Below are 24,638 nucleotides of genomic sequence, written 5' to 3'. Positions count from 1 at the left end.
CGCGCCGCCCGGCAGTTCCGGTGGGTCCGTCCCCCCCGCCCGGGCCGGCGCCGCCACACGGGCGGCTCCGAGCGCACCCGGCCGAGCCATGGCCCAGCCCGCCGGGGCCCCCGCCGGCCAGCACCTCTACAGCAACGGTGAGTGCGGGGCAGGCCCGCGGGGCCTGGCGCGGGATATGGCCTGACGCGGGATATGGCCTGACGCGGGATATGGCCTGGCGGGGACGGCTCCCTCACCGCGGCGTTTCCTCCGGACCCAGGCCGCCCTTCGCCCTGAGGCAGAGGGGGCAGGGCCCGGTGCCCGCGGTCAGAGCGCGGGGAGGGGGTTCCGGGGACGGCCCGTTCGCTGCCCAGGTTGCTCGGCTACACTCGGCTGAGCTCGGCGGTGCCCTCCCTGCAGCCCGGACACCCGCGGCCCAGGGCGAAACGCAGCTGAATTAGGGAGGAAAGCAGGAAAGGAGCGGCAGCGGAGCTGGGCTCCTGGTGTGACCCCGGGGGCGGCGTGGGGCGGTGGGAGCGGGGGTGAGGTGCTGTCGGGCCGGGCCCTGCCCTAAGTGTCACTGGGGAAAACACAGAGCGGTTCATTAGGTAGAATAAACCTTCATTCTGATTTACTTTCATGGTAGAAGTATCCCAGAGTGCATTTGTCTGTCAGCGTGAACGACAGCGTCTTTCAGAGAGAGAGAGCCTGTGTCTGTGCTGCCAGGGTAACATGCACAGCTCGAGCTGCTCCGGAGTGTCCCTTAGCCCGGGTGGGTCCCTGTCGGTGACACGGATGACACAGCTGAGGTTTGACCCTTTGGAACGGTGCTGCACATGTGGCACTCTGGTTATCGCTGAGCTCAGCCTGCAGCGCTGCGGGGTTTTCTTATCTTGTCATTCTCGTAAAGTCGACATTATCTGGTTCTGTGTGCTGCAAGCTGGGAAAGTCTTAATTACTGTCTTCCCCTCAAAATGTGTTTCTGCAAAATGAGGTATTGAAGGTGAGACTGAACTTACTAGCCAGTGTTTTAATATAAGAATAAGAAATTCAAGGCCATCCTTGTCTCTGTGTCTGTTTTTATTGCATGTGTGCAAATCTGTGCTGATAGAAGTGTCTCCTGATTTCACATACACATCCTCTGCATTTGCTTCCTTAATTATACACTTGTGTGTTTCAGTAGCTGTGCTGCATCATAAGCAGTTCAGTTATAATGAGATCTTTTGATTTTTCTTCCCCCTCCTCCTGCACAGTGTGTTTATTGCTTTTTTTCAAAGTCATCAGCAAAATGACAATTTGCAATTAACTGTATAGCTGCTTCTAGGGTCAAGAGAGTGGGAAGAGTATGAATATAGTGTGGAGAGAGGCTCTGTCCTGGAGAGCTTATGGTCTGAGCAGAGGCTGTACAAAGAGAGTGTTAGGTGATGGAGTAACTGAGTGGGATGATTTACAGACTGGCATTGCTTTATGTTTGCTCATTTCCCTAGTGTCAGATTAAGCACATAATGGATGTTATGGAGAGGCAGTTGTGAAAGAGGAATACTACTCAGCTACTCAGCTGTCAGGTGTATGAAGAAATAAAGAACTGAAATGTAGAGCTATGCAAATGCTAGGTAAAAAAATTAAACAGTTGTTACGGTATGTTAGAGATAAGATTTGGATTGCTGGCCTTTGAAATAAACCAAATTGTTCAAGCATGCACTGTTCATAGCATTGTTTAAAATGTACGTTGAGATGGTGCTGTGATCCTTGACCATTATACTAACACCAAAGCTTTATAGAACAGTTTTGGGGGTACTGAGTGCTGTAGTGTGCTTACAGTGGTCTGTGAGGAAAGAAGACTGTCAGCAGGATGATAAATTGGTGTATAGCTGTCACCCCTTCCTCACAACTTGTTGCTTGCTGAAGTGTTAGCTCTGAGTTTGCATGTCCACTAAGGCAGTAAATTGTCAGCAGCACCGTGTGCTGCCTGGGAAATTGTTTAGCACAGAGCTTTGGGTTGCTTAGCAACAACCTTCCTCTTCTTCATTTCTGTTTGTCTTTTAATAGGACCAGTATTCTGTATTCATTTTATTGCAGGTGTCTTGATTTGCTTTCCAGTTGATAGATCTGAAGTGCAAACAAGGAGAAACAATTATTTTAGAAATGCTTTTGCTCCTCTCATGTGATACCTTAGCATGGTACTTTGATGACATGAGGCACTTTAGGAGCTACTGGATTTGGAATCCACTGGGTCAGAGTCAGATGAAGTGGACACTGATGGTGACTGATTCAATGGCATCTTTTGGGATGTAACTTTTGTTTGTCTTTGCACTCCCTGGAACTTGGAGAGCTTGTGGCTGGCAAAAATGATGTGCTGAGTAACTAGCTTAGAGTAGGGGACGGTGAAATTCTGTGTGGTGGAAAATATTACTTGGATCCTGGCTGTCCACATTAGTACTTTGACCATTTTCTAAAACCATCAGATGAACTTCGTATATATTCTGGTGCTATTCCCGATCTCTTAGAAATGCTAAATGGCCTTGTGTTGTTGTTGTTGAGGAGACTTGCTGTTAAATAGGTGGCCTTTCTTCTATTGCTAATTCATTTCTGTGATCTCCGAGTGTTGGCTGTTTTGCTGCTGTGCAGGTGAAGTAGTTCTTCAATCCACACAGAATTCCTTGTTTGTTTCTGGCTTCACAGAAAACCGGAAGTATTTGGGGGAAGCTGAACAGCCTAAATACTCTTTGATGGGTCTCAGTAAAGGGGTCAGGTCAAGATGGGTATCTGGCAGCAACCAAACAGCAAGTCCTGAAAAGTTTTTGTGCACTGTGAAACCCTTTGTAAAGGGGTTTTGTCCCTTAGTGCTATTTCTATAGTTTTTTTGGCAGCTTTCTACAGACTTTTCTTGGAAACATGAACTATTACATGAAGGTGACAAGACTTTTCATTGTGCTTCTGACTTTAAAAATAAAAATTGAAACTGGAACGTTGTTCTGTGGTGAATTTTATTTATATTTTTGCATAAAGTGCCGTAGAAAATATCAAGTAGGTCAGTTTTTGATATCACCTCACTTCCACTGTTTTATCCTCAAGCAGGGAAAACAATGCATAAGAGAGCAATCCAGATATTCTGATTTCTGCCTGGGATAGAGAGTCATGCCTTAAGCTGAAAAATCAAGTTACTAAATCAATTTATATTTGTTCTGTACTTTTCCTACAGTATATAGTGATGATGTTGTGTCAGTATTTGTGCAGATGCAGTCAGAAGGTTTGATAAGAATTCATAGTTTTTAAAGCTAGCAAGTTTAATTGCCAGTGGGGTTTGTATATTGATTGTTGGAAACCCGTCTGATAGACTGCAGGGTAGTTTTTGAAGGTTACTCATAACTGTAAGCATTTTCATCTTTAGAGCTTTCTCTTTAAACACCATTGATTTTAGAGAATTATTAATTGCAAATATCTGTGAGCAGCATTGTCAGGACAGTAGGGTATAACTGGATTTTCTAACCGAATGATAAATTGCATGTTGAAATTAATGGTTGGAAGATAATATGGTGTGTACCTTTTATGCACAAGTAAGAGGCAGTGAGGATGAGATCACTGACACTGTAGTAGTTATATGGACCTGTGCAATATTCAGCAAATTAACAGCTGTCTGTGACCCAGAGGCCAAGGTTTTCTAGGGAATGAGGAGCTGAATGATCAGTGCAGTGTTTGTCCTAACTAAGAATTTCAGTGTATTCTGCATTTATGTCAGAAATGTGTGAGTTACTTTAACTTGGAAATCTGAACTTGCTCACATTTTAGAATTTAGCCACTGCATTTCATTAGGAAACCAACCATCTTTTTTTTTTTAATGTGGAACTGTTTGTGTGGAATGTATCTAAGCTGTGTTTTTAGGGGATGAGGAGAGCCACAGTGTGACTGGCTGAACTGAGTGATATAACATTGGAAAGTATTTTGATAGTTGAGAGAGTCATAGCTGGCTGTGGCCTGCAGTATCTAGTGTGCTCTGCTCAGAAGGAATTCACTCAAAAATTGATAGTCTCTCTTCAGCATGTCCATTTTGTGGCAATTATATGAACAATCCATTTCTTGATGGAGCTCTTATTGCACTGGAAATCCCATGGGATTCTGTCAACCTCTACGTCTGTAAAGCAGGAATCTGATGATGTTATTGCCTATGTTGTTTACTCTTTGGAGAGTTATTAACCTTTTTTTCAATTTTTTTCTTCAAATGAGTAAAACTTGGTTCATGTATACCAACCAACAAATGTGTAAAGAGCATCATCAACCTGTCATCAAACCATCAATTCCAGACTGGTGAATTATTTTATGATAAACTTACCCTTCATTCTCTGTTGGTGACCAGTTGGCCACTCACATGAGCAGTATGTGTGTGAACAGTTCTCTTACTAAAATTAACTGCAGAAGCTTTCATAGATGAACTCAGTCACTTGAGAAGTAGCATGGTGACCTATACTGGTACTTGGCTGGCGGTGTTGTTGTGGTAAGCTGATGTGTTTGTTGGTGTCAGCCATCATGTGAAATGGAGCTCTTACGCAATGGATCTTCTGCTTTTGGTCTGCTGTGTGTGCTGCTGCTAGTGGTGTGGGACAGTGCACCTCTGTGGGCAGCTTGCTTTTGGGGGTTCCTCAAGACTGGATGGGATCCTGTGTGGGTTTCAATTCAGGAGCATTGTTGGTACTGGAATGCTTAGTGGTTTCAAGGTTACTGTAAAATAAAACAAATATGTAAGTGTCAATAGCAAAATACTGCTGAATTCATGTCTCTTGCAGTAGTACTTCTGTCACACTTAATGGTTTAAATTAAAGATGGCTTGGAGACTAATAAAATCCTAAGAAAAGACATTCACAGGAACAGCTTTTATTTTCAGAAGTGATACACAACACTGACTTTCTAAACAGCATAGTATTTTTTTTCATTCCAGGCCCTGTTCAAAATCAGCAGATGCATTCCTCAGATGGCCAGGGATACGGCCCTGCAGTTCCAGGATCGTACTCTCATCAGATGCTGGCAAAGGTTCCTCCACACCAGTCTTCTGGACAGTATAGTTATAGTGGCTCTCAGAATGTTTCTCAATCAAACAACTACCAAGGACCTGGCCAGACTCTCAATAGACCACCAGTGGCAGCTTTCTCTGGGTCACCAGTACAACAGCTAGGTCCTGTTCCACAAGTGCTGCCACCTGCATTACAGAACTCAGCTGCTGTATCATCTGCTGGGAGCTTTCCTCCTGGAGCCAGCCCACCGGTGCTTTCAAACTGGCAGTACAGCCAGACTTCTGTGAGTCAGCCACTTGGGGCTCAAACAAGCCATTTGGCTCATGTGCCTGGGACAGGGTCAACTCAGCCACCGTTGTCGTTATCAGGAAGTACAAATCCTGCAGGGAGTTACCAGTATGCTGCTTCTCCAGGGGCTCCTCCGCTGCAGAACAGCTACATGAAGCCAGGTAACAAGAACTTTTTGATATTTTACTAATGTCCATTTTTCAACGACCTTTTAAATAATAAGTATAGAACTGACTCTGCAGTGACATTTTGCTTGTGAAGGATTGTTAAAGCAGATACACCCATCAGAAATACACAGCTGCTTTCTTTGGGTTAGAAATGAAAGTTCTGTGCCCAGGTTTGGTGTTTCAGCTGGTTGGAGCGGGTAACTCCTGAATGGTGTCCCATTGTTTTGGGATGCTGTGTGTGGGTGATGCTGTTTCTGTGACCTTTACCATTTCCTGGGGTAACTGTTGAAGCATTAGCATGATTCAGTCCAGGACTTCACCATTGAAAACTAGTTCTATTTAGTGAGCATGGTCAGTAACCACTTGATTCAGGTAATTTTCTGAATAGCCTGTCAGGTTGATGCAAATAACTGGAGCACAGCCTGGAAAGAAAACTGAAAAGTATTCTGTGCTGTTGAAATAGAGGTCAGTTCAATGGAAAGCTTCCATCCCCCAGATTTGTAATCTTCACATTAAATAATTGTCAGTCTTCAGAAAGTACTCTAAAAGTAGGAGATTGTGCTCCTGCTGGTTTTCTGCTGATATATGCAGTGATAAAAGCTTTTCTAGCACAAAATAGCTCTATTGTGCAACTTGTGATTATTATGGAAACAGTTAATACTCAAGTTTCTCTTTGCCAAACTGCTGTATGTTAGTTTTTTTCTGACTAAGCATGCAAACAGGACTTAGGTACAGAAATATTTTCCATGTAAAAGCAAATAATTTTTCTTCTAAGTGCTTTTAGCCTCATTAGAGATTTTTATTGATGCTAGTTTTTTGTTATATGCCTGCTTAATTTTCTTATGCTGTTCAAAATGTCTTAAGCTTGCAGAATTTATGAAACTATTTCTGTTATTTAATTGGAATAAACAGCTAGAATTTTGGAATTAATGAGGAAGATGTAGAGAAATTTTGGAAAGTGGAGTCTATGAGAGCAAGTGTTTGGAATAAGTAATTTTTATATCCATTCAATCCTCCTGAGCCATTTCCCTGGTATTTTTTTGTATTACAATGATCACTTTTAAAATTAATTAAACTTGTTTGGTGATCACTCCAAACTTGGTTATAGAGTTGGCTATTTTCTGTGTATCTTGAAATTCTTGCCAACAGTAGTAGCAAAAAGCTGAAAGAGATCAGTAGCTACAGGAACCCAGAATGAGAAAAGCATGACAGAAACAACCTGAAGTTGAGACCCTCTACCCACATGTTAGGATTTATGTATCTCATGCTGTTCATCCTCTCAATAACAGGAATATTTAGAATTCAATCTGTGTGTTTTTGTAATAAAACTTCTGTGACTTCTTTCAGCTAGGTTAAACTCTCCTAAAAGTTAATCTCTTTATAGGATCCGCACCACCACCAGTTACTCAGCCTTTAACTCCACTCCACCCTCCAAGGCCACCTTTAGGACCTCCACCAGTCAGTGGTCCACCTAGACCATCAACAGCAGTAGCAGGACCACCTACTGCACAGTCTCTGCTAAACTCAGCTGCAAACCAAGAAGGTAAGAAACAGTTTGCTCCTTATGTTGAATTCAAACATTGCAACTTGCTGCAGTGTGTGACCTTTAAAGTCAAGCACATTGTTCTATTAGAGATTCAAATTGTAAAATTAGTACTAATACAGCTAATAATTTAATCTGAAAAGAGCAGGTAAGGACCTGGAAAGAAGAAAAATTATTTTAAATAGGTATTAATAAAATCTAAGTAATTAACAGTTGAAAATAGATTTCCAAGTGCTGTTTTACATGGCCATGTCTCCTGTAGTTGGCATTGCTTTTTTTTTTCCTTTTTGTGTTATAAAGTGAGAGGAAAATTCTCATTTCTCTGCATGGAGGACAGAAATCCATGTATGACTCCCTGTATTGTTCATTCTACAGGGAGAGATAAAATGTGAACCTTGCAATTCCTTGCTGTTTATGTAGCTGTACCTTATTATTCTCTGTGTAAAATCACTGAAACACATCTTGCACTTGTTGGTTTTATGAAGGAAGTTGCTAGAGACTGTGAAGTGTCAGCTGTTGAAGACAGGTACCCGATTTTGTGTCTGCTGTGGGCCCTGCACAAATATGTCATTGTTTAAGAACTCCTCAGGGCTCTGTATCAGACTCCAGTTGTTTGGCATTTAGTGCCCATGCTAGATGGGGCCATGTGTGAGTCGGCAGCTTTATTTTTACATATGTAGTTCTGTCAAAGCTGTTGGTTCCTTGCATGGTCAGATTGACAGTTTCTCATGTGTGGTAGTTCTGTGAGTATATTCAGATTTGGCTTAGTTTGGAATGTATTAAATACATTGGAAACAGCTTTTTTTAGAAAATATTTTCTTCATCATGAAGAGAAACATTTTCAGAGTCCTGGAGAGATAAAAATGTTTAGTCTATGAAGCAGGTTGCTGCTAGCAAGATTCAGTGTATAATGTAATGTAAGTGCCTTCTATTGGTTCCTTTTATCTTTGAGGATTTAATAAAAAATGGTAATAAAATAGAGTACCTACTTGTCCTTAGCAATACATAGTTGTGTTAGTATATTTAGACATGGTTGGCTTACCAAAAACTGTCCTTTGGGAGCACTCTGCATTTCAAAGTTTTTCCTATCTTAGATTGAATTTCTGTCTTGACCAGTATGTGACTGTGTCAGAGCTGTTGCCGTTTGGTGAGCAGTGGTGGGCTAAATGTGCAAGTGGAGGGAATTTGGTGTTTCTGTGAATTATCAATGGAAAAAGTTCTTCAGGGGGATCTAAGCTACAGGTTACTTCTAAAACTGCAGCTAGCCTAAAGAGACCTCCTCTGCTGAGGAGGGAGCGTCCCCTGACCCTTTACTGCATGTTGGCTTGGAAACTGGCAAATCCCTGATCTGAAGGAGTTGTAAAAGATTATTCAACCAGAAGTGCTGGGACTTTTGTTTTCCTCTAAAAAAATAAAAATAATGTTTTATGAATGTCCTTTGTTGAGGTCACATCTGCAGGGGACATGTGTGTGAGAAAGAGGACAGAATGTGTATTTAATTCAGAGTTTCATCCTGGGTCAAAACCAAAGTAGATTCGAGCTATGCTCGTCTTAATATTCACCCAGAAAGCAGGATATTTTTTGCAGTTACCTCGTTAAAACTTTTTAACTTGTGCAATTTTTTCCTGTGGTTGTTTTCCTTTAAAGGTGATGCCAGATCTACTGCCAGTGATGGGTCTGTAGTGCAAAACAGCTACGACACAATCGAAGGTGGTGGCCTTATGGGTAAGGCTTTGGGAGTAAAAATGGTTGTTATTATTATGGAACTTTTAAGAGTATGGGAAAGATAGAAGTCTAAGCATTTGTGTACAGACATATGTACTTGGTTCAATGCCTGTCTTGAAGCTAAATGCAAAACTTGATGCATTGACAATTAGCATGTTTTGCCTGTGATATGTAAAGTAGGTGAGAGCCCTTTGCAAAGTTGACAGCAGCTGTATTTTTTACACTTAAAAACTAAACAGGCAGCTCTCCTCTTGTACAAATGCCTCAAGTGAGGTACAGTTCTTCAGCAATTAAGTGTCTGTCTACTCTGCTTCCAGCAACTCCACATCATTCTCCTGCAGCCCCAAATCTTAAGATGAATAGAAGTGTTGGGTATTCTTACCCTGCCTTGCCTCCAGGCTACCAACATACTTCTCCACCTGGAGCACCAGGAATGAATGCATCTGCTTTGCAATATCCAGATGGATCAAAACATTTCCACCAGGTAAAGATTGTCTGGTTTCTACCTCAATACTACCTCTGTTGGGGGCATGTGGGTAAAGAAAAATGATGGTTGGTAGGTGTTGTGCAACTCTAGGATGCTGCTTCTTTTCTTCCCTGTTTGGGCACTGTTTGTTCAAGAGGACAGACATAGCTGACAATTAATGCTTTTGCCTGTGCCCTGGTACCAGTTTGGCAAAGCTTTGTACCAGCTCTTTGTGAAGTGTTCCACCCTCAAATCTGTGCAGGATGTTTCTTTTGGAACTTTCAACTGCTTTTGGCATGTTTCTCTTCTGTGGCATTGTTATTGTTAGCTGAAGTATTTGGTTTTTCTTTCCCTGAACTTTCAAAGTGAACTGACCAACACTTTCACCAGCTAAGCCTTTGTATTTCAAGAGGTTTATAGGGAAATTATGCTATGTTTTTCCTCTATTATGTTGCATGCATAGGTCAAGTTCACGTGACAACCAATATTTCTAAATATATTGATAAAATAGCAGTTAGTACATGAGCAAAACAAAAGGGACATATATGTGCTTTTTAATGGACTGTGGGTTTCATCCAAGTAATTGGTGCTAATTTGTGAAATTTTATTGGACTTTAGCCTGCCCTGGGCACTAATCACTTAACTGCATCAATGGGTGGTCTGAGTATACAGCAAGAAGGGTTAAGACCTGTGAATCTTCTTCAAGAAAGAAATATTCTTCCTACCACCATTTTGAAGGCTCCTGTCCCCAACTTGCATGAGGACATCCAGAAGCTCAACTGCAATCCCGAGTAAGATTATGCATTTGCTATAATGCATCAAAATAAATAGAAGTATAAATTCCTACTTATAGACATCACAAAATATTTTCTTAATTTTATGAGTAGAAAATATTGAAAACGGGCTTCACTGTAGTATGATAAAGGCAGTAAGTGGGTTTAACTTTAAAGAGAGGAAAATCATCTTTGTAGGAAGTATGAGGAAAAATTTGTTAACAGGGCAGCTATAGATAGGTACGGAACAAAAATTTTATGCTTGGCACGGAGTATGGATGAGAAGATATAAAATAGGAATTAATTCAGTCAGGTGAGGTATAACAAAAAGATTGTGCATGAAGAGACATGAGTGACCTCTGTATTGAAAAGTAAACATTTAAAAAATGGAGTAAATGACATTTCAAACAAAAGCTTGGCAGTTGATTAATCAGTTGTTCTCTCTGAGGAGACCAATCAGTGTATAGCCAGGGACTTCTGCTTTGCTAATATTTTTATGGTAGATAAAGGAAATAACAGCACCTTTGTGACATTGTTCATGCAAACAAGCTGGACAGGATTTGCAAAACTGCCACATACATCTGCACTTTGTGGAAGCTACTGAGCGCTCAAGACACAGAAAATGATTGTGGGATTGTTTATAGTTACTAAGTTTTTAGAACCACGTTTTAAACATTGCCAGTTCTGATTTATTCCAAAATAACGTTTAGTATATAAAGATGTGGTGCAACTTCGAATATTATTAGGCTTAACTTTGGCTTGAGTGACTGAAATGACACTCAGCTCTGTATAAAGAGCATTTGTATAAAATAAGAACTCAAAGTATGTACTGTGGGTCAAGCTCAGACAGAAACAAAATGATTTGACAGAGATGGATTAGATATTTTATCTGGAAATAGAAATTCACCACTAACAGCTCTAGAAAAATATACTGTATTACTGAAATCATAATTTATTTGAAAGCCTCTGAAAATAACCCTTTGTCCTCCATGTAGGTTGTTCCGCTGTACCCTGACTAACATTCCTCAAACTCAGGCCTTATTGAATAAAGCCAAACTTCCTTTGGGGCTCCTGCTTCATCCTTTCAAAGACTTATCGGTATGAGAAATATTCAAAACTTTACATGCTGAAATACCAGTTATGCCTTTACTAGAGTCCAGACAGTGGACAATGAATTATAAAACAAAGGCAGGTATCTTGGCCCAGAACAACTCCCACAGTAACTGACGTTTCTTTGTTCCATACAGATCACTGTAATTTTTCTCAATTTATACTCCCTACCATTTGAAAACCTTCAGATCTCACTTTTTAATAAAGAAGAAAGCTTCCCCAATCTCAAAAAAACAAAAGCCTAAAGGCAGCACAGAATTTGGACTGTGATAGAAGGCAACACCTAAATTCTAGGTTGTTACATATCAGTTGTAGTTATTAATTTCAAACCTAGTACTAATTCTAAACTCAAGACTTGACAAAGTTGAAGGGATTTGGATGTCATGACATAGCCAGAAGACTTTGAATTTAGTAGTGTCTCTCTTAAACACTGGATTTTTTTCTCAGTTTAAGTGATTTTTCAAAGATGTGGGCTTTTTCTCCCCCTTTTTGATCTGTGTTGGGTGCAGGACTTGATCTTAAACCATCAGTGTAAAATTCAAGAATTTAGAGACTTGGAAAAGGAATCTACACAGTCAAATATGTTAGAGCTCAGTTCCTACCTATTGTATTAAGGAATTGCCGGGATGCTGTGAGGATGCAGAAGTACTCCTCCTTTCACCAAGGGTGCTTTGCCTCACTAGCCAGCACAGTGTAGGTGGTGTTGTTACCACAGATAAACAGCTGCAGGGTGAGGATGCTTTAAAACAGGAAGCTTTTCCATTCCAGCAATTGCCAGTGGTCACTTCCAGTATTATTGTGAGATGCCGTTCCTGCCGGACGTACATCAACCCTTTTGTCAGCTTCCTAGATCAAAGGAGATGGAAATGCAATTTGTGCTATAGAGTCAATGATGGTAAGTTTTAAATGTGCTTTAAAGTGTTGCAATTAACCTTTCCCACCTTGGCCTTTGAGACTGGAATGTTGTTGGGCACATCAGTAGGAGGATTGTTGTCAGTCAGGCTGGGAGTCATGAGAAATGTTTCCCAGTGACAGTGGTGTCCCTAAAGAAACACAGTAAGCCCAAGTCGTCCCTCAGGGTACCCTTGCACAAGTGTAAGGGAACTCCACTGCCTGGTGTAGTTTTCCATGTGTTGCCCAACAGCCTCAAAAGAACTGGTATGTTTGTTTTAAAATGCAGCACAGCCAATACTAGTATGAAATACTAATATATAAACTTACCTGCATAGTTCCTGAAGAATTTCTGTATAATCCTGTGACAAGAGTTTATGGAGAACCTCATAAAAGACCTGAAGTCCAGAATGCTACTATTGAGTTTATGGCTCCATCTGAATACATGGTAAGGCTTTATTTACTTTTGCTTATTCTCTCTGTATTATTTTCAGAGGGAAGTCAGAGAAAGCTTTGTTTCAGAGGATGCTTTCCAGTTCAGTAGAACAGCTATTTCCTTAAGCAGTGTATCTGAGAACTCAGGGGGAGAACTTCAGAGAGTTCACTTCTAAACATTTATGATGTCAAAGTTATTCTGTATTTAGAATATGTAGGTATCTTCAGAAGAAAACTAGACTTCTGGTATTACTAAATGAGAGGCAAATGCATTCAGAAATTTTAGCTATGATTCATTCATGTGCTGTTTTAACAGTTTAAACTTGCAATGGAATGAATAAACCCAATCTAACAAATGCTGTTTGAAAATTAAAGGTAATATTTTCTTTGCTCAGCTGCGTCCACCACAGCCACCTGTGTACCTCTTTGTGTTTGATGTCTCTCACAATGCAATAGAGACAGGATACTTGAATACAGTCTGCCAGACCTTGTTAGACAATCTTGACTCGTAAGTACTTTTTTCTTAAAATCACCAATTTTCATTCCTCTTAAGAAACTTGTGATAGACACCAATATGCCAGTCATTTCTGTCTGGAAGACAGGTTTCCTAGTATGGGCAAACAGTGGTCCGTGTTGTGTTAAAATGTACCATAAAGCTGTGGTCTTTTTCCCATCACAGCTACACCAGTATTAAAGGTGTTGATTGAAAAGACTTGATTTTTCAGTCTAACTTTTTCATCAATCCCCAAAAGAATATAATCATCATGTTTATGATATCTTTTGAATGGTATTTTTTAAAAACTGAAATTTAGATACGTATTTGGTGAAAAGAGTCATACATCTAATAAACTTCTCATAAAATGTATACTGTCTGAACTTACATAAGCACTACTTGGTATTTTGTAGTTTATTTCTTCCTTTTCTTCCACTTCTGATTACCCTCTTAAAAGGTTTTCACCTGCCTGCTAGGTGATTCTACCATGAGCTCCTTTTTTGTTGTGGTTTTTGTTCTTTTCAAAATGACTTAGTGAAGCTCTTGCAGTCTAGCTCTTAAACTAACTGCTTGATAACAACCATGGAGAGATGCAGTGGATGATAAAAAAAAAAAAAAGAAAAAAGCCTGCAGAAATGAAATTTCATCTCACTGAACACCATATGTCTCATTTTCAGGCTTCCTGGGAACACTAGAACAAAAATAGGCTTCATAACGTTTGACAGCACAATCCATTTCTACAGTCTTCAGGAAGGTCTCTCTCAGCCTCAGATGCTTATAGTTTCAGATATTGAAGGTATGCAAAAATAATTTTTTTTGATTAGTACCTATTAATGACTTCTGGTTATGACAGCCTTTAAAAATATGTATCTGGTGGGAGTTTCTACATCACACCATTAGTCTCCCTAGTAATGACTTTAGAAGTACAATATGTGTGAGTTTATGTTATGAAGACATCTCCCTGATGTTTGAGCAATGCTGTGGCTGCTCATGACTTCAAGTGTGAAGACAGCCTTCTTAACTTCTAGTTTAATTTGTACAATTCTCTAGATTCCTCTAGAAATCCCAAATATGGATGCTGAATACCTTTCTATAGATTTTTCTTGTAGCTGGTGCTTGGTGGTGTCCTGCCTTTTGTTTCAAATCACCTTTCACTGAATGTTACTGCACAGTGCAAGTTTGCACAGGGTAGAGTGAACACTGGAAATATTTGCTATGTGATTTTATTTAATAGTCTTGATTATCCTTCAGCCCTGTTGACTGCTATTCTAACATGGGATTCTAGCCACATGAAAGCTTATGGAAAAAAAAAAAACCACATAATTATGTTTACATGGGTTAATACTCTGATACTGTGCTTTGGTTTTTTTTCCAATAAGTCTGATGGTTGGCAAATAAAGCCAGGGGAAAGATTTATGTGTTTTTAGAAGATAACTCAAATATATTTTTTTTGCCTTTCAGATGTATTTATACCAATGCCAGAAAACTTACTAGTAAATTTAAATGAAAATAAAGAGGTAAGAAGCAAGGACTTTCTTACATAACTAGTAACATTTACGTAATTGGGGATATGTGTGGTAATTTTTTGATTAATTAATGCTCATTAACACCTGCTGTTCACATGCCAGGTTTGAGTGAAAAAAAAAGGTCTTTTATCTATGTCACTGTAAATTCTTGCCAACCTGGAACAAGACAGTACTTCAAATTTTCTAAGACTTTCTCTTTACTACTTTAATATTAGAAGTGTTAATACTTGGTTATGTTAAGTGATCAGCTGTATATAAAGTAGAAAATCATGAAGAGTCATAGGCCTAATACTGTTTTCTCTCTTGTAGCTAATTCAGGATCTGTTGAAGACGTTGCCACAGATGTTCACCAAGTCCCTGGAAACTCAGAGTGCTCTGGGGCCTGCATTACAGGCTGCCTTTAAACTGATGTCCCCTACTGGAGGTAGAATCACTGTCTTCCAGACACAGCTTCCATCTGTGGGAATGGGAGCACTAAAGTCACGAGAAGAGCCAAACCAAAGAGCAACAGCAAAGGTTAGGAAAACAAAAAGGTTGAGAGTACTAGCAAACCTGTTCTGTGCATGTAGATGGTTCTGGGATTTCCTCTTCTGGGTTAATTTTGTGCTTATCTTGCTTCTTTGTTAAAGTAGCAGAAAAAACAATAAAAACCCAAAGAATATAAACACTAATTAATTACTGAGTAATAAAAAAATATTTTTTTATAAAAGGTTTTTAAGCAGTGATGGAGAATTGATTGTAAGTGTCCCTGAAAACAGACAATAAATGTATGAATCAATTTACATTTCCTTTGTATTTTGTAATACTCCACTGTGTTGACAGGATATACATCTGACACCATCGACTGATTTCTACAAGAAGTTGGCCTTGGATTGCTCAGGGCAACAGGTTGCAGTGGATTTGTTTCTTCTTAGTGGGCAATATTCTGACTTGGCTTCTCTAGGTAAGACATATAAAGCTGTTTTGGGGCATATAACTCTTGTATTTTGAGCAAATACATAGAATCTGTGTTAATATTTAGTAGATGAACCTGATTTGAATTAATCTAGTGTGTGAAGATACAAACTTGTCCTTGCTGAGCAGTGACACAGAATAGAATGTAGTCTATCAGTCCTGATTTAACCTACTTATATTTATGTCCTCCCTTAGTGCGTCAGGATTCTTGTTCTACTGATACAAGTAGCAGAAATACTTTCTTCCTTTTTATGCCTTTTAACCATCAGTGTCACTGCCTTTAGAGCAAGTTTTATTGGCATTTAATTACCTTCTTTTCTGTTTAACCAAACTTTAAAGTTTCAAGCAATTTCAGGTCAATGGAAAATTATTTCATACCTGAAATTTATCACATACTAGAATATACAGTTGTACTACATCTCTATAGGCGTGTCTGTGTCTGAGTGATTTGTAGGTGTGAACAATTTAATAGTTTAAAGGCTGCAGCAGCAACTGTCTGCAACAACTCTCCAATGTATACTGGTTTTATTTCAGGTTGTATATCAAGGTATTCTGCAGGTAGTGTCTACTACTACCAGTCTTACCATCATAAACACAACCCTGTCCAGGTGGAAAAATTGCAAAAGGAACTGAAGCGCTATTTAACTAGAAAAATTGGGTTTGAGGCTGTCATGAGGATAAGATGCACCAAAGGTCTGAATTCACCTTCTTGGATTTTTGGGGGTTGAGAAGAGGGAAGTGGGTGTTTGCTGTTCTTTGGGAATGTTTTCATTGTATTCTAGCTGTTTTGTAACCGAAAGGCAGAGATTAGAAAAGTAAAATTCAGTATCAGGGATAAGACAGTTTTTTAAAGACTGTATTTGCAGTGTGTTTTCTGGCATCCAAGTTCCAGTTTATAATGGTCAAAACTGGAAATTTTCCTGGACTGCTATTTCAACCAGGGACTGGTTTTATACTCTAGATACTTTCTGCTACTCTGCATTGATTTGCCTTGCTAATTCCCACTTTCTGGTAGGCTTTGTGGATTCTTTGGATTAGTTGTCAGCTTGCAGTATTTACGCTTTTTGAAGAGAATGTATTTCATTGAGAGGGAACATTCTGGTACAGTCGTGTACATTGATAGCAGATCTGTATATGGTGCCTGTACTTCACAGCTATAAAACCCAAACTGATTCATTATTATCTTGTAGGTCTTTCCATTCATACTTTCCATGGGAACTTCTTTGTACGATCTACAGACTTGTTGTCATTACCCAATGTAAACCCAGATGCGGGATACGCTGTGCAAATGTCAGTGGAAGAAAGTCTTACTGATATGCAAGTTGTTTCTTTTCAGTCAGCTCTCCTGTACACCTCCAGCAAAGGTAAGGTTAGATTGAACCAACAGTGGCGTTTGTAGTGTTGCTTCATACAACCAGTATGGAGGTTACAGTTTTCTTTCCTTGCAGGTGAAAGAAGAATTCGTGTCCACACTATGTGCTTACCTGTAGTCACAACACTGAGTGATGTGTACCTAGGGGCAGATGTGCAGGCCATCACAGGGCTGTTAGCCAATATGGGTGAGTGTGCTAAGAGCTTGTTTGAATATGTGTGGATTGTATCCTTAAAGGTCTGTGCAATGACCCTCTGGGAGATGGCATTGGAAGAAAAGATTCTCCCTCATAGAGTGCTTTCAAAATTGCAAGCCTAAGAATTTTGGTTTTAATGCTTGGCCTGGGTGAAGGATCAGTAGAGCTGTGTGTAATCACCTGGGCTTAGGCTTAGTCTGGTGCATCATGGTGGGCCTCAGCTTTTTTCTGAAGCACTTGACTTCCCCTAGAATGTAATAAAAGCTTAAGCTGCATCGACATATGTGATAAAGTGAGAGAATTTAATGTATGTGACTGTATTCCTGCCGGGGGAGGAAACCCCTGTTATTTGAACCTTGTACTCTGTTTTCAGCTGTGGACCGCTCCGTTTCCGCGACACTGAGCGATGCTCGGGATGCCTTGGTCAATGCAGTGATAGATTCTTTAGCTGCTTATCGCTCATCTGTGCTGAGCATCCAACAGCCTGGGCTCACAGCTCCCTACTCACTGCGGCTCTTCCCGCTTTATATACTGGCACTCTTAAAACAGGTAAGAGGGGAAGTGAGGCCAGGCAAGAGGATGATTGTTTGGCAGGTCAGCCTGAAGTAAAAGGACGGTTCTTCGATGGAGAATGATTTAGTTCAAAAGCAGGAATTTAGAAACATGCATAAAACCGAAAGTATACATGTTTTAAGCAATGAAAGGGCAAAATAATAGACACTGACTACTGAAGAGAATGTGTCAGGGTACTGGTAGTGTTTTCTCAGGAATCTCGATTTTGTGCCTTTCTGGAAATGTAGATCCACACAGCAGTTCAGTGTGGATTAGAAGTGAGCTGGGTGTGTGGCAGAGAGGGAGTTGGCTGGCTGTTCTTGCAACAGGTTTAAAGCATTTCACAGTACTTGCTCAGTGTAAATATTTTTTAATTGAATTTCCGTGAACAGATACTAGAAGTCATTTAAGTGTTGGACAAACTGGTTTCTTGGTTCAGAAAGAAGTTTTGGATTCATACATCTTGATTAGGAATTAACCAGCATATTCATATTGAGCTTTTTCATTTGAAAGGCTTGGTAAACATTTGATCCAGTCAGGTGGGAGGAGTGAGCCCTACTTTGATTTACAGCTTTTTTTGGTCTCAACAAGCCAGGGCTATCTCTTTCTTGTAAATACAGACCTACGATTCTGTACATTGAAGCCAATTGTAAACTACTCCAATATTTATTATTTTCAATTTAATCAAGTAGCATTCTTGAGGTGTATGTTAGAGAGTATTTCAGGGTGCTTTCATCTCAGCTGTAGTGCTCACTAGAAAGGATTGATGGTGCCAGGTCAAGGTTAATTCTAAAATCCAGAAATGGGAATGAGACTTGTGTGATTTATATGTGAAGCACTGAAGAGAACTACAGAGAAGTAAAATACAATGAGAAAACATTTAGGGTACATCTCTAATACTTGAGTAAATTAGAAATAAGCACTAGGCAATGTGTGAAATTCAGTTTATCTTACTTTGCTTTAATGGTTAAACTAAATGCCTGATTGATTGCAGAAAGCATTTCAAACTGGGACAAACACACGTCTGGATGAACGCATCTTTACCATGTGTCAGGTGAAAAACCAGCCCCTTGTTTACCTCATGCTCATGACGCATCCCAGTCTGTACAGAGTCGATAATCTCACAGATGAGGTGAGTCTGCCTTGCTACATAATTTGTTTGATCCCAAAGATTTGTGTGATGTGAAAGTAAATGTGTTAAAAATCTCCCAATATTAATCTCCATATTAAAGCTACACAGCTAAAATATAATGTTTTATATTCTCCCACTTGTTGCATTTATGCATTTGTTATTTGGAACTGGATTGATGAGTTCTGGAGAAAGCTATGCTTTGGGTGGGGAAGGTTTTTTCCTAACTTATTTCACCTTTGCCTTGTGTTATCTTGTGCTATAAAACACATACACCTAAAGACATCATAATGGGCTTTTTTTGTCCCTTTATTTTAAAATATCAAGCAGTTTTGAGAACAGGGAATATTTATGTGGAACCCTGAACAATTTTAGAAATCATATCATAACAAATTGGTACATAACAAATTGGATATTCCCATTCTACAACTAATTAACTAAGATACATTTGATGAAATTCACCCTCTCTAAATGAAACATTGTTTTATTAGTAAATTACTAACTAATAAAGTAAATGATCACTTTAAGTATGACTTGAGCTAAACTGAGAAAAACAGTCCAGCTCCAGTATTCAGTGTAATAAATTCTACTCTTATTTAAAGTTCTATTCTGTTTTTTTGCATCAAGATGTGAACCACTGTTTTTCATCCTTCTTTTAGGGGGCTCTTAACATAAATGACAGAACTATACCTCAGCCACCCCTTCTCCAGCTGTCAGTGGAGAAGCTGAGTAGGGATGGTGCTTATCTTATGGATGCTGGCTCTGTAAGTTGTGTGGTGGGGGGGATTTTAAAAAGTACCCAAGTTTACTTGGTGTGTTCTTTCTGAGAACTCAGAATATGCACGAGACTGCTCAGGTGTGTTTTGGGTTGAATTAATGTTATTTATGGTTTCTTTCAGGTGATGTTTCTGTGGATCGGGAAGAACTGTGGGCAGGGCTTTATCAGCCATGTCCTTGGAGTTCCAAATTATGGCTCAATACCACAGAATATGGTATGTGCTTGCTCTGCACATCAGTAGTACATACAGTGCTGCCAGAATATAATTTGCATGAGATTTAAAATACACTACTCAGATTTTAGCCCTCTAGTGGTATAGATCCAGATCCAAGGAAAGAAATAATTTTTCTTACCTCTTAGAATTTCTTCTCTTGAAGACATGGTAGGAAGAGGCTGGCTGATTCAGTTTCTCAGACCTGTGGGAGCAGACTAAGAACACTTGCAAATAATGAGCATAGTGGGAAAGTAGGAAATCCTTTAGTTTCTTCAACAAAGCAGGAATCAATCACAGCTCAGTCATTAACATTCTGACAGCTAATTGCTGATAGCAGTTTTGTGCTCTTGACTGTTTCAAGCCCCTTCAAAGAAGACAGGACTGAAACTATATATCAAAAAATGTATCTGTCTGGGTTTTCTTTATACTAATTAGTTGGGCTAGTTTGTGTTCCTTTCACTGTTTTCTGAAAAATGCCCTGCTTTTATTAATAAAACCCTTTGGCTTTTAGACACATCTCCCAGAACTTGAAACGGCAGAATCCATCAGAACACGAGCTTTCATTTCTTGGCTGAGAGAACAGAGACCTTTCTTTCCTATACTATATATAATAAAGTAAGTGGTTTTTAACAGTATTTTTGCTTCTTTGGCAACCTGTTAACAATACATACTTGGATATCATATACTGAACTTTCTTAATGGAATTCTTAACAATAGTGTGGTAAGAGTTGTCTCCAATTAGAATTTCAAAAGACTAAAAAAGATTAAGTGTCACAGAAGAATCTTTAGGTAATGTCAGATAAATGAAGTAAATGCTGGTAAGAGCACTTACTAGGATTAATCACTGCTAAGGGCTATTTGAGATCCTCTTTTCATATGTCCTTAAGCTCTTGAAATGTCTTGCCACTTGATATGTAACTTTATTAATGCATGGTAGCCCATGGCAAATGTTCATTCCACTCAGACACTTACTTTTGTTTTTAAGGGATGAGAGTCCATTGAAATCAAGTTTTCTGCAAAATATGATTGAAGACAGAACAGAATCAGCCTTATCATACTATGAATTCCTCCTTCATATACAGCAGCAAGTGAATAAATGAAACACTAGCCTTTGGCTTACTTCTTTAAGGAAAGATTTTGCAGTAAAGAATGATTGTGCTTGTAATACCTTCATTAAATCTGTGGCCTGAGGCAGTTGATGAGAAGTTCTCACTGTGATTTCAACGAACTAAAGCAAATAAAGGACCACATCTGAGAATCAAATGTGCAACTACATAATATTGTACCTTAAAAAAAGAATCAAACTGTTGGAACTGGTTGAGCACCTTTAATTTGCTGCAAATCGTGTTTTTACTGTAAGTAGTTGCAGCATGAAGTACATTTACAAAGGCAATACTGAAAAGGTGAAATACATTTTGTAAAATAAAGAGTTCTTTGTTGTTCAAAATGTATATTTCTGTAACTTTTTTTTTTTTTTTTTTGCTGCTAGATATAAAACCTCATAATACTGATCATGATTTGCAGGGAAATTTCTTCTAAGTGCATCCAGTGATTACAGACAGAGCATCTCAATGTTCAACTTAATGCTTAAAGTAGCGATGAAAGAAGTGTTCATTCATTGTGAAATGAACAAATGCTTATGAAGTATAGAATCCAGTGCTTGGATTGGATTATGGCTAATAGGACTAAAGGTAAGCTTAACCTGGATAAGGTGGCTGAATTTGAAGCTTTTAATAAGTCATTATTCTAATTTTAAAAACTGGGGAAGAGTGGGCCCTACATGAGACAGATTTTTAAAAGTCATTGGCTGAATTGGCAGCAAAAGTAGACTTAGGTAGATGGTAAGCTTTACTTTTCTTCAGTAGAAGTAATAGTTTTAATTTCAATTTATTAATGGTGTGGGAGGGGAAGAGCAAGGAAGGTTATCTCAGATTTTGTTTGGTTTATGTTCAGTAGACTTTTGGCTCTTGTTTACATTAGGCAAATATTGGGCCCCTCAGATCTGGTGTGTTTCTGAAGCAAATTTATTGGCAGCACTTCAGATCAAATGTTGGTCTGCAACACTGAATGTTCTGATATTAAAGTTGGAAATTATTTTTCCAAGAACAAAACTATTATATTGCATTTGAAGATTCGTATATGTTTGCAGACATGCCTGAAGTTTTCCAAACAAAAAGTTTTTTGCTGCAGCTGTGTAATGAGCCCAGGTCCAAGGCCAGTGTGCACCAAATAAAAGCTTTAAATATACTCTCAGATCCTGCCAGAGATACAGATCGAAGCTGACATTGGACTTGAAGTAAAAATTTATATACAAAAAGTATTTAAATAATTTTATAGAAATGTATTGATAATTCTTCTGTTTTCAAGATTAAGGTATCATTGATAGCTACCAATGTAAAGAGTATTTAAGTTACTGTATTCCAATGCCCATGGGAGTGTTGCGTATGGAGAAATCTTGGTTTGGTTTTTTGTTTAATAGTGGTAAACTTAAAGGTCTTGCAAAACCTACCTTCTGGGGCAAGTAACTTGAAGAGGTAAAAGACTTGTGAGTGATCAAATGTACTGTGCTTAAGACATTTAGGACATAAATGTCAGTAGGGTCAACATTTGGGTAAATATTTGCTCCCATTTCAGGCTGTAGCTGCTGGTGATTGTCAGGAGTTGCCTTACTTTAGGGGAGGAGTTCCCTGGGAGAAATTGTTCTTGTTGTTGAGCACAAGAAGCTAAAGTTCTTAGAACAATGGCTAAAACAGCATGAAAAGATTATTACAGAATCAATTTAAGCTTCCCTGTCTGCTGCCTCTGTAGCAAACAGGAATATATTTACTTGAACTGCTTTTCAGAGAATTGCACAGTTTCTAGTCATAGTGAAGAGTTGTCTTTTAAGTTTTGACAGTCTGATTTTTTATTTTTTTTTTCCCAGGAAGGGGGAACGGGGTCTCTTCATTTAAATCATAAATGGAATCTCTGCATTTGCATAGGTTCTGCCCTAAACCTTGTGGTTTTGGGTATGTTATCACTCAGATGTTGAATTGAAAACCATCCTTGCATCAAATAGCCCACCCCAAAGTCTGTTTCTTACTATGACTGTATTTTGCTACTATATCCTTTTTTTTTTTAAGAAACTTTTAAATACTGGAGATGGCCTCATTGCTTTATGTACACCAGACTAATGGCTGAAGATGGCAGCCTTCATGGCAGTTAACAAGTTTGAATTTGAGTCCCTATGATTCACAGAGCAAAACATGATGAGTCAGATGAACCCTCGGAGTTCTCTTCACTTTGGAAGAAATTCTGTATTGAACTTTGTTAGTTCATTCCCTTGCAGTGGGGAAGGCCTGCTGGTTCACTTGTACTGCTGTAACGGCAGTGCAGGGAACATGAACACACACACTACCTGTGATTGATTTTTTTACATACAGCTGAAAAATGAGGCCACTGAAGATGGATTGCAAAAGTAGGCAAGAGTGGCTCTGGTACTTATATCTCAACACAACAACTCTACCACTGTAAATGCGTGGTAGAGGTGTTTTTCTCTGTAGTTGAACACGTTTTTTTAAACTATTTCTGTGTTTGACACATTAGTGTTCAGCCAACATTGCTACCATCCATTTTACTTTGCTTTCATTATTGTTCTTAAATTAATATTTTTAAGTCCTCATAGACTGTGTTGCAATAACTAGAATGATTCACTTTTATTTAGAATTAATTTCTTAACAGAATTTAATCAAAGATGCAGAATGGCTGTTAAGGGACCATTAAATGTGATTTTAAGGTTCTGTTTACTATTATGGATGTAATCCTTATAGTAAATTTAATTTTGTAAAGTAGTGTATAATATTGTAATATTAAATCTTCGTTCTCTGAACTCAAAGATTTGATCTTCAGTATGAAGTTATAAATCTTCCCCCTTCTGAATTTGAGACAGGATTTACTTGTCCTCCTTTTTACAGTTTGTAATTTTCACTGTTTTATTCCTGTAAAAAGTCATTTATAACACATGCAAATGCTTATTTTATCTGTGCTAATTTATCAGATTTGGCTACTCAATAAAATTAATTGAACAAACTCATGCCAGTCCATCACTTGTTTCTTATAAATAAAAGTAGAACAATGTATTCAGTTAATTGAGATAAATACCACATTGGTCACAGCAGCCAGCTGACAGTGATGGTTGGAATTTAGCCTTCAGCAGCATTCCAAGATGGTGATCAATTTAATTTTAGGTAATCCTGTATCTTCATTTAACATCCCATTATTTCAGCAAAGCCATTCCATCTTAATGCTTGCACTTTTTTTTGAGATATTGTCACTGCTGCCTCTGGCCCATCATAGATAACTTAATGCATGAGCTTGGTAGTCTGACTTCTGTATTTACATGGTTTTAAATACAGAATTCTCTCAATATTTTAGAAATATTAATTGGACTTGTCAGCTCTGTTTTTTATTCCCAATACACCTAACACTGTCCTGCTGCTGCTGCCCTCCAGCGCTGCTGTTGTGGCGTGGGGCTCAGCCGGCAGGTGTCCTGCGGCTGGCTTTCGGCACTGCGGGCTCTCCAGCGCTGCTGTTGCTGTGGAAGTGTCCCTGCCCCGGGAGCGAAGCGGTGCCAGGGCCGGCCGGCAGTGCTGCTGGTGGAGCCCTCTGTGGCATTGCCACGGGGCTCTTGCAGGTAAGGGAAGAGTAATGTGGCACTTTCATCACCTGCCATACACAGAGAGGTGTAACCGACTTCTAGCGTACATAAAGAAAAATATTATGCCAACTGTATCTTATTGGAAAGAAGTCACCGCCCCTGTTGTATATTGCCGGGAGTTCTGGCGCCCTCGAGAGGTGCTCGTGTGTCGGTGTTTCCTCGGTGTGCGCCGCCAGTCCCGCAGCGCGGCAGTGCCAGGGTGTGCGGCTGTGCTGTGCGCAGCGGGGACAGCCCCGCCCTGCCTCGGCACTGTCACCCCGCGCCCCTGGCACCGCCATCGCCTCTTCTCCTTGCACCGCAACGTCACTTCCGAGCCCGGGGCGGCCATCTTGAGTGCGGGCCTGT

At 39.5% G+C, this 24,638-nt stretch overlaps 1 protein-coding gene across 6 annotated transcripts; it reads left to right on the top strand.

Moving 5' to 3' along the window:
- Positions 1 to 20: 20 nt before the first annotated feature.
- Positions 21 to 23,669, top strand: SEC24A (SEC24 homolog A, COPII component). Of its 6 annotated transcripts, XM_088063496.1 has the most exons (25): positions 21 to 137; positions 4,913 to 5,434; positions 6,825 to 6,983; positions 8,631 to 8,708; positions 9,026 to 9,192; positions 9,793 to 9,965; positions 10,943 to 11,045; positions 11,826 to 11,952; positions 12,287 to 12,396; positions 12,779 to 12,891; positions 13,554 to 13,672; positions 14,338 to 14,393; positions 14,712 to 14,918; positions 15,225 to 15,345; positions 15,891 to 16,049; positions 16,547 to 16,720; positions 16,805 to 16,915; positions 17,298 to 17,473; positions 18,471 to 18,608; positions 19,265 to 19,369; positions 19,505 to 19,597; positions 20,109 to 20,212; positions 20,583 to 20,952; positions 21,087 to 21,288; positions 22,521 to 23,669. In XM_088063496.1, the coding sequence occupies exons 1-23, from the start codon at positions 89 to 91 to the stop codon at positions 20,695 to 20,697; spliced, it is 3,279 nt and encodes a 1,092-aa protein (XP_087919622.1). In that variant the 5' UTR covers positions 21 to 88; the 3' UTR covers positions 20,698 to 20,952; positions 21,087 to 21,288; positions 22,521 to 23,669. The 6 variants fall into 6 exon arrangements, with proteins under 6 accessions (XP_087919622.1, XP_087919620.1, XP_087919619.1 ...); XM_088063494.1 differs by having other exon boundaries at positions 21,122 to 23,669; XM_088063493.1 differs by having other exon boundaries at positions 21,087 to 23,669.
- The last annotated feature ends 969 nt before the right edge of the window (positions 23,670 to 24,638 follow it).

The sequence above is a fragment of the Pseudopodoces humilis genome, chromosome 17 (assembly GCF_049639895.1).
Source record: "Pseudopodoces humilis isolate 2021_Gansu_Grassland_sample_001 chromosome 17, ASM4963989v1, whole genome shotgun sequence".
Lineage (NCBI taxonomy): Eukaryota > Metazoa > Chordata > Aves > Passeriformes > Paridae > Pseudopodoces > Pseudopodoces humilis.
The sequence above is the reverse complement of the archived record's forward strand: the minus strand, read 5'-3'. Positions and strand labels throughout refer to the sequence as shown.

Coding starts and splice junctions, on each gene's coding strand:
- SEC24A (XM_088063494.1), top strand. CDS start 89: ATGGCCCAGCCCGCCGGGGCCCCCGCCGGCCAGCACCTCTACAGCAAC. Junction 8,709..9,025: donor CGAAGGTGGTGGCCTTATGG/GTAAGGCTTTGG, acceptor CTCTGCTTCCAG/CAACTCCACATCATTCTCCT. Junction 17,474..18,470: donor TACTGGCACTCTTAAAACAG/GTAAGAGGGGAA, acceptor GATTGATTGCAG/AAAGCATTTCAAACTGGGAC.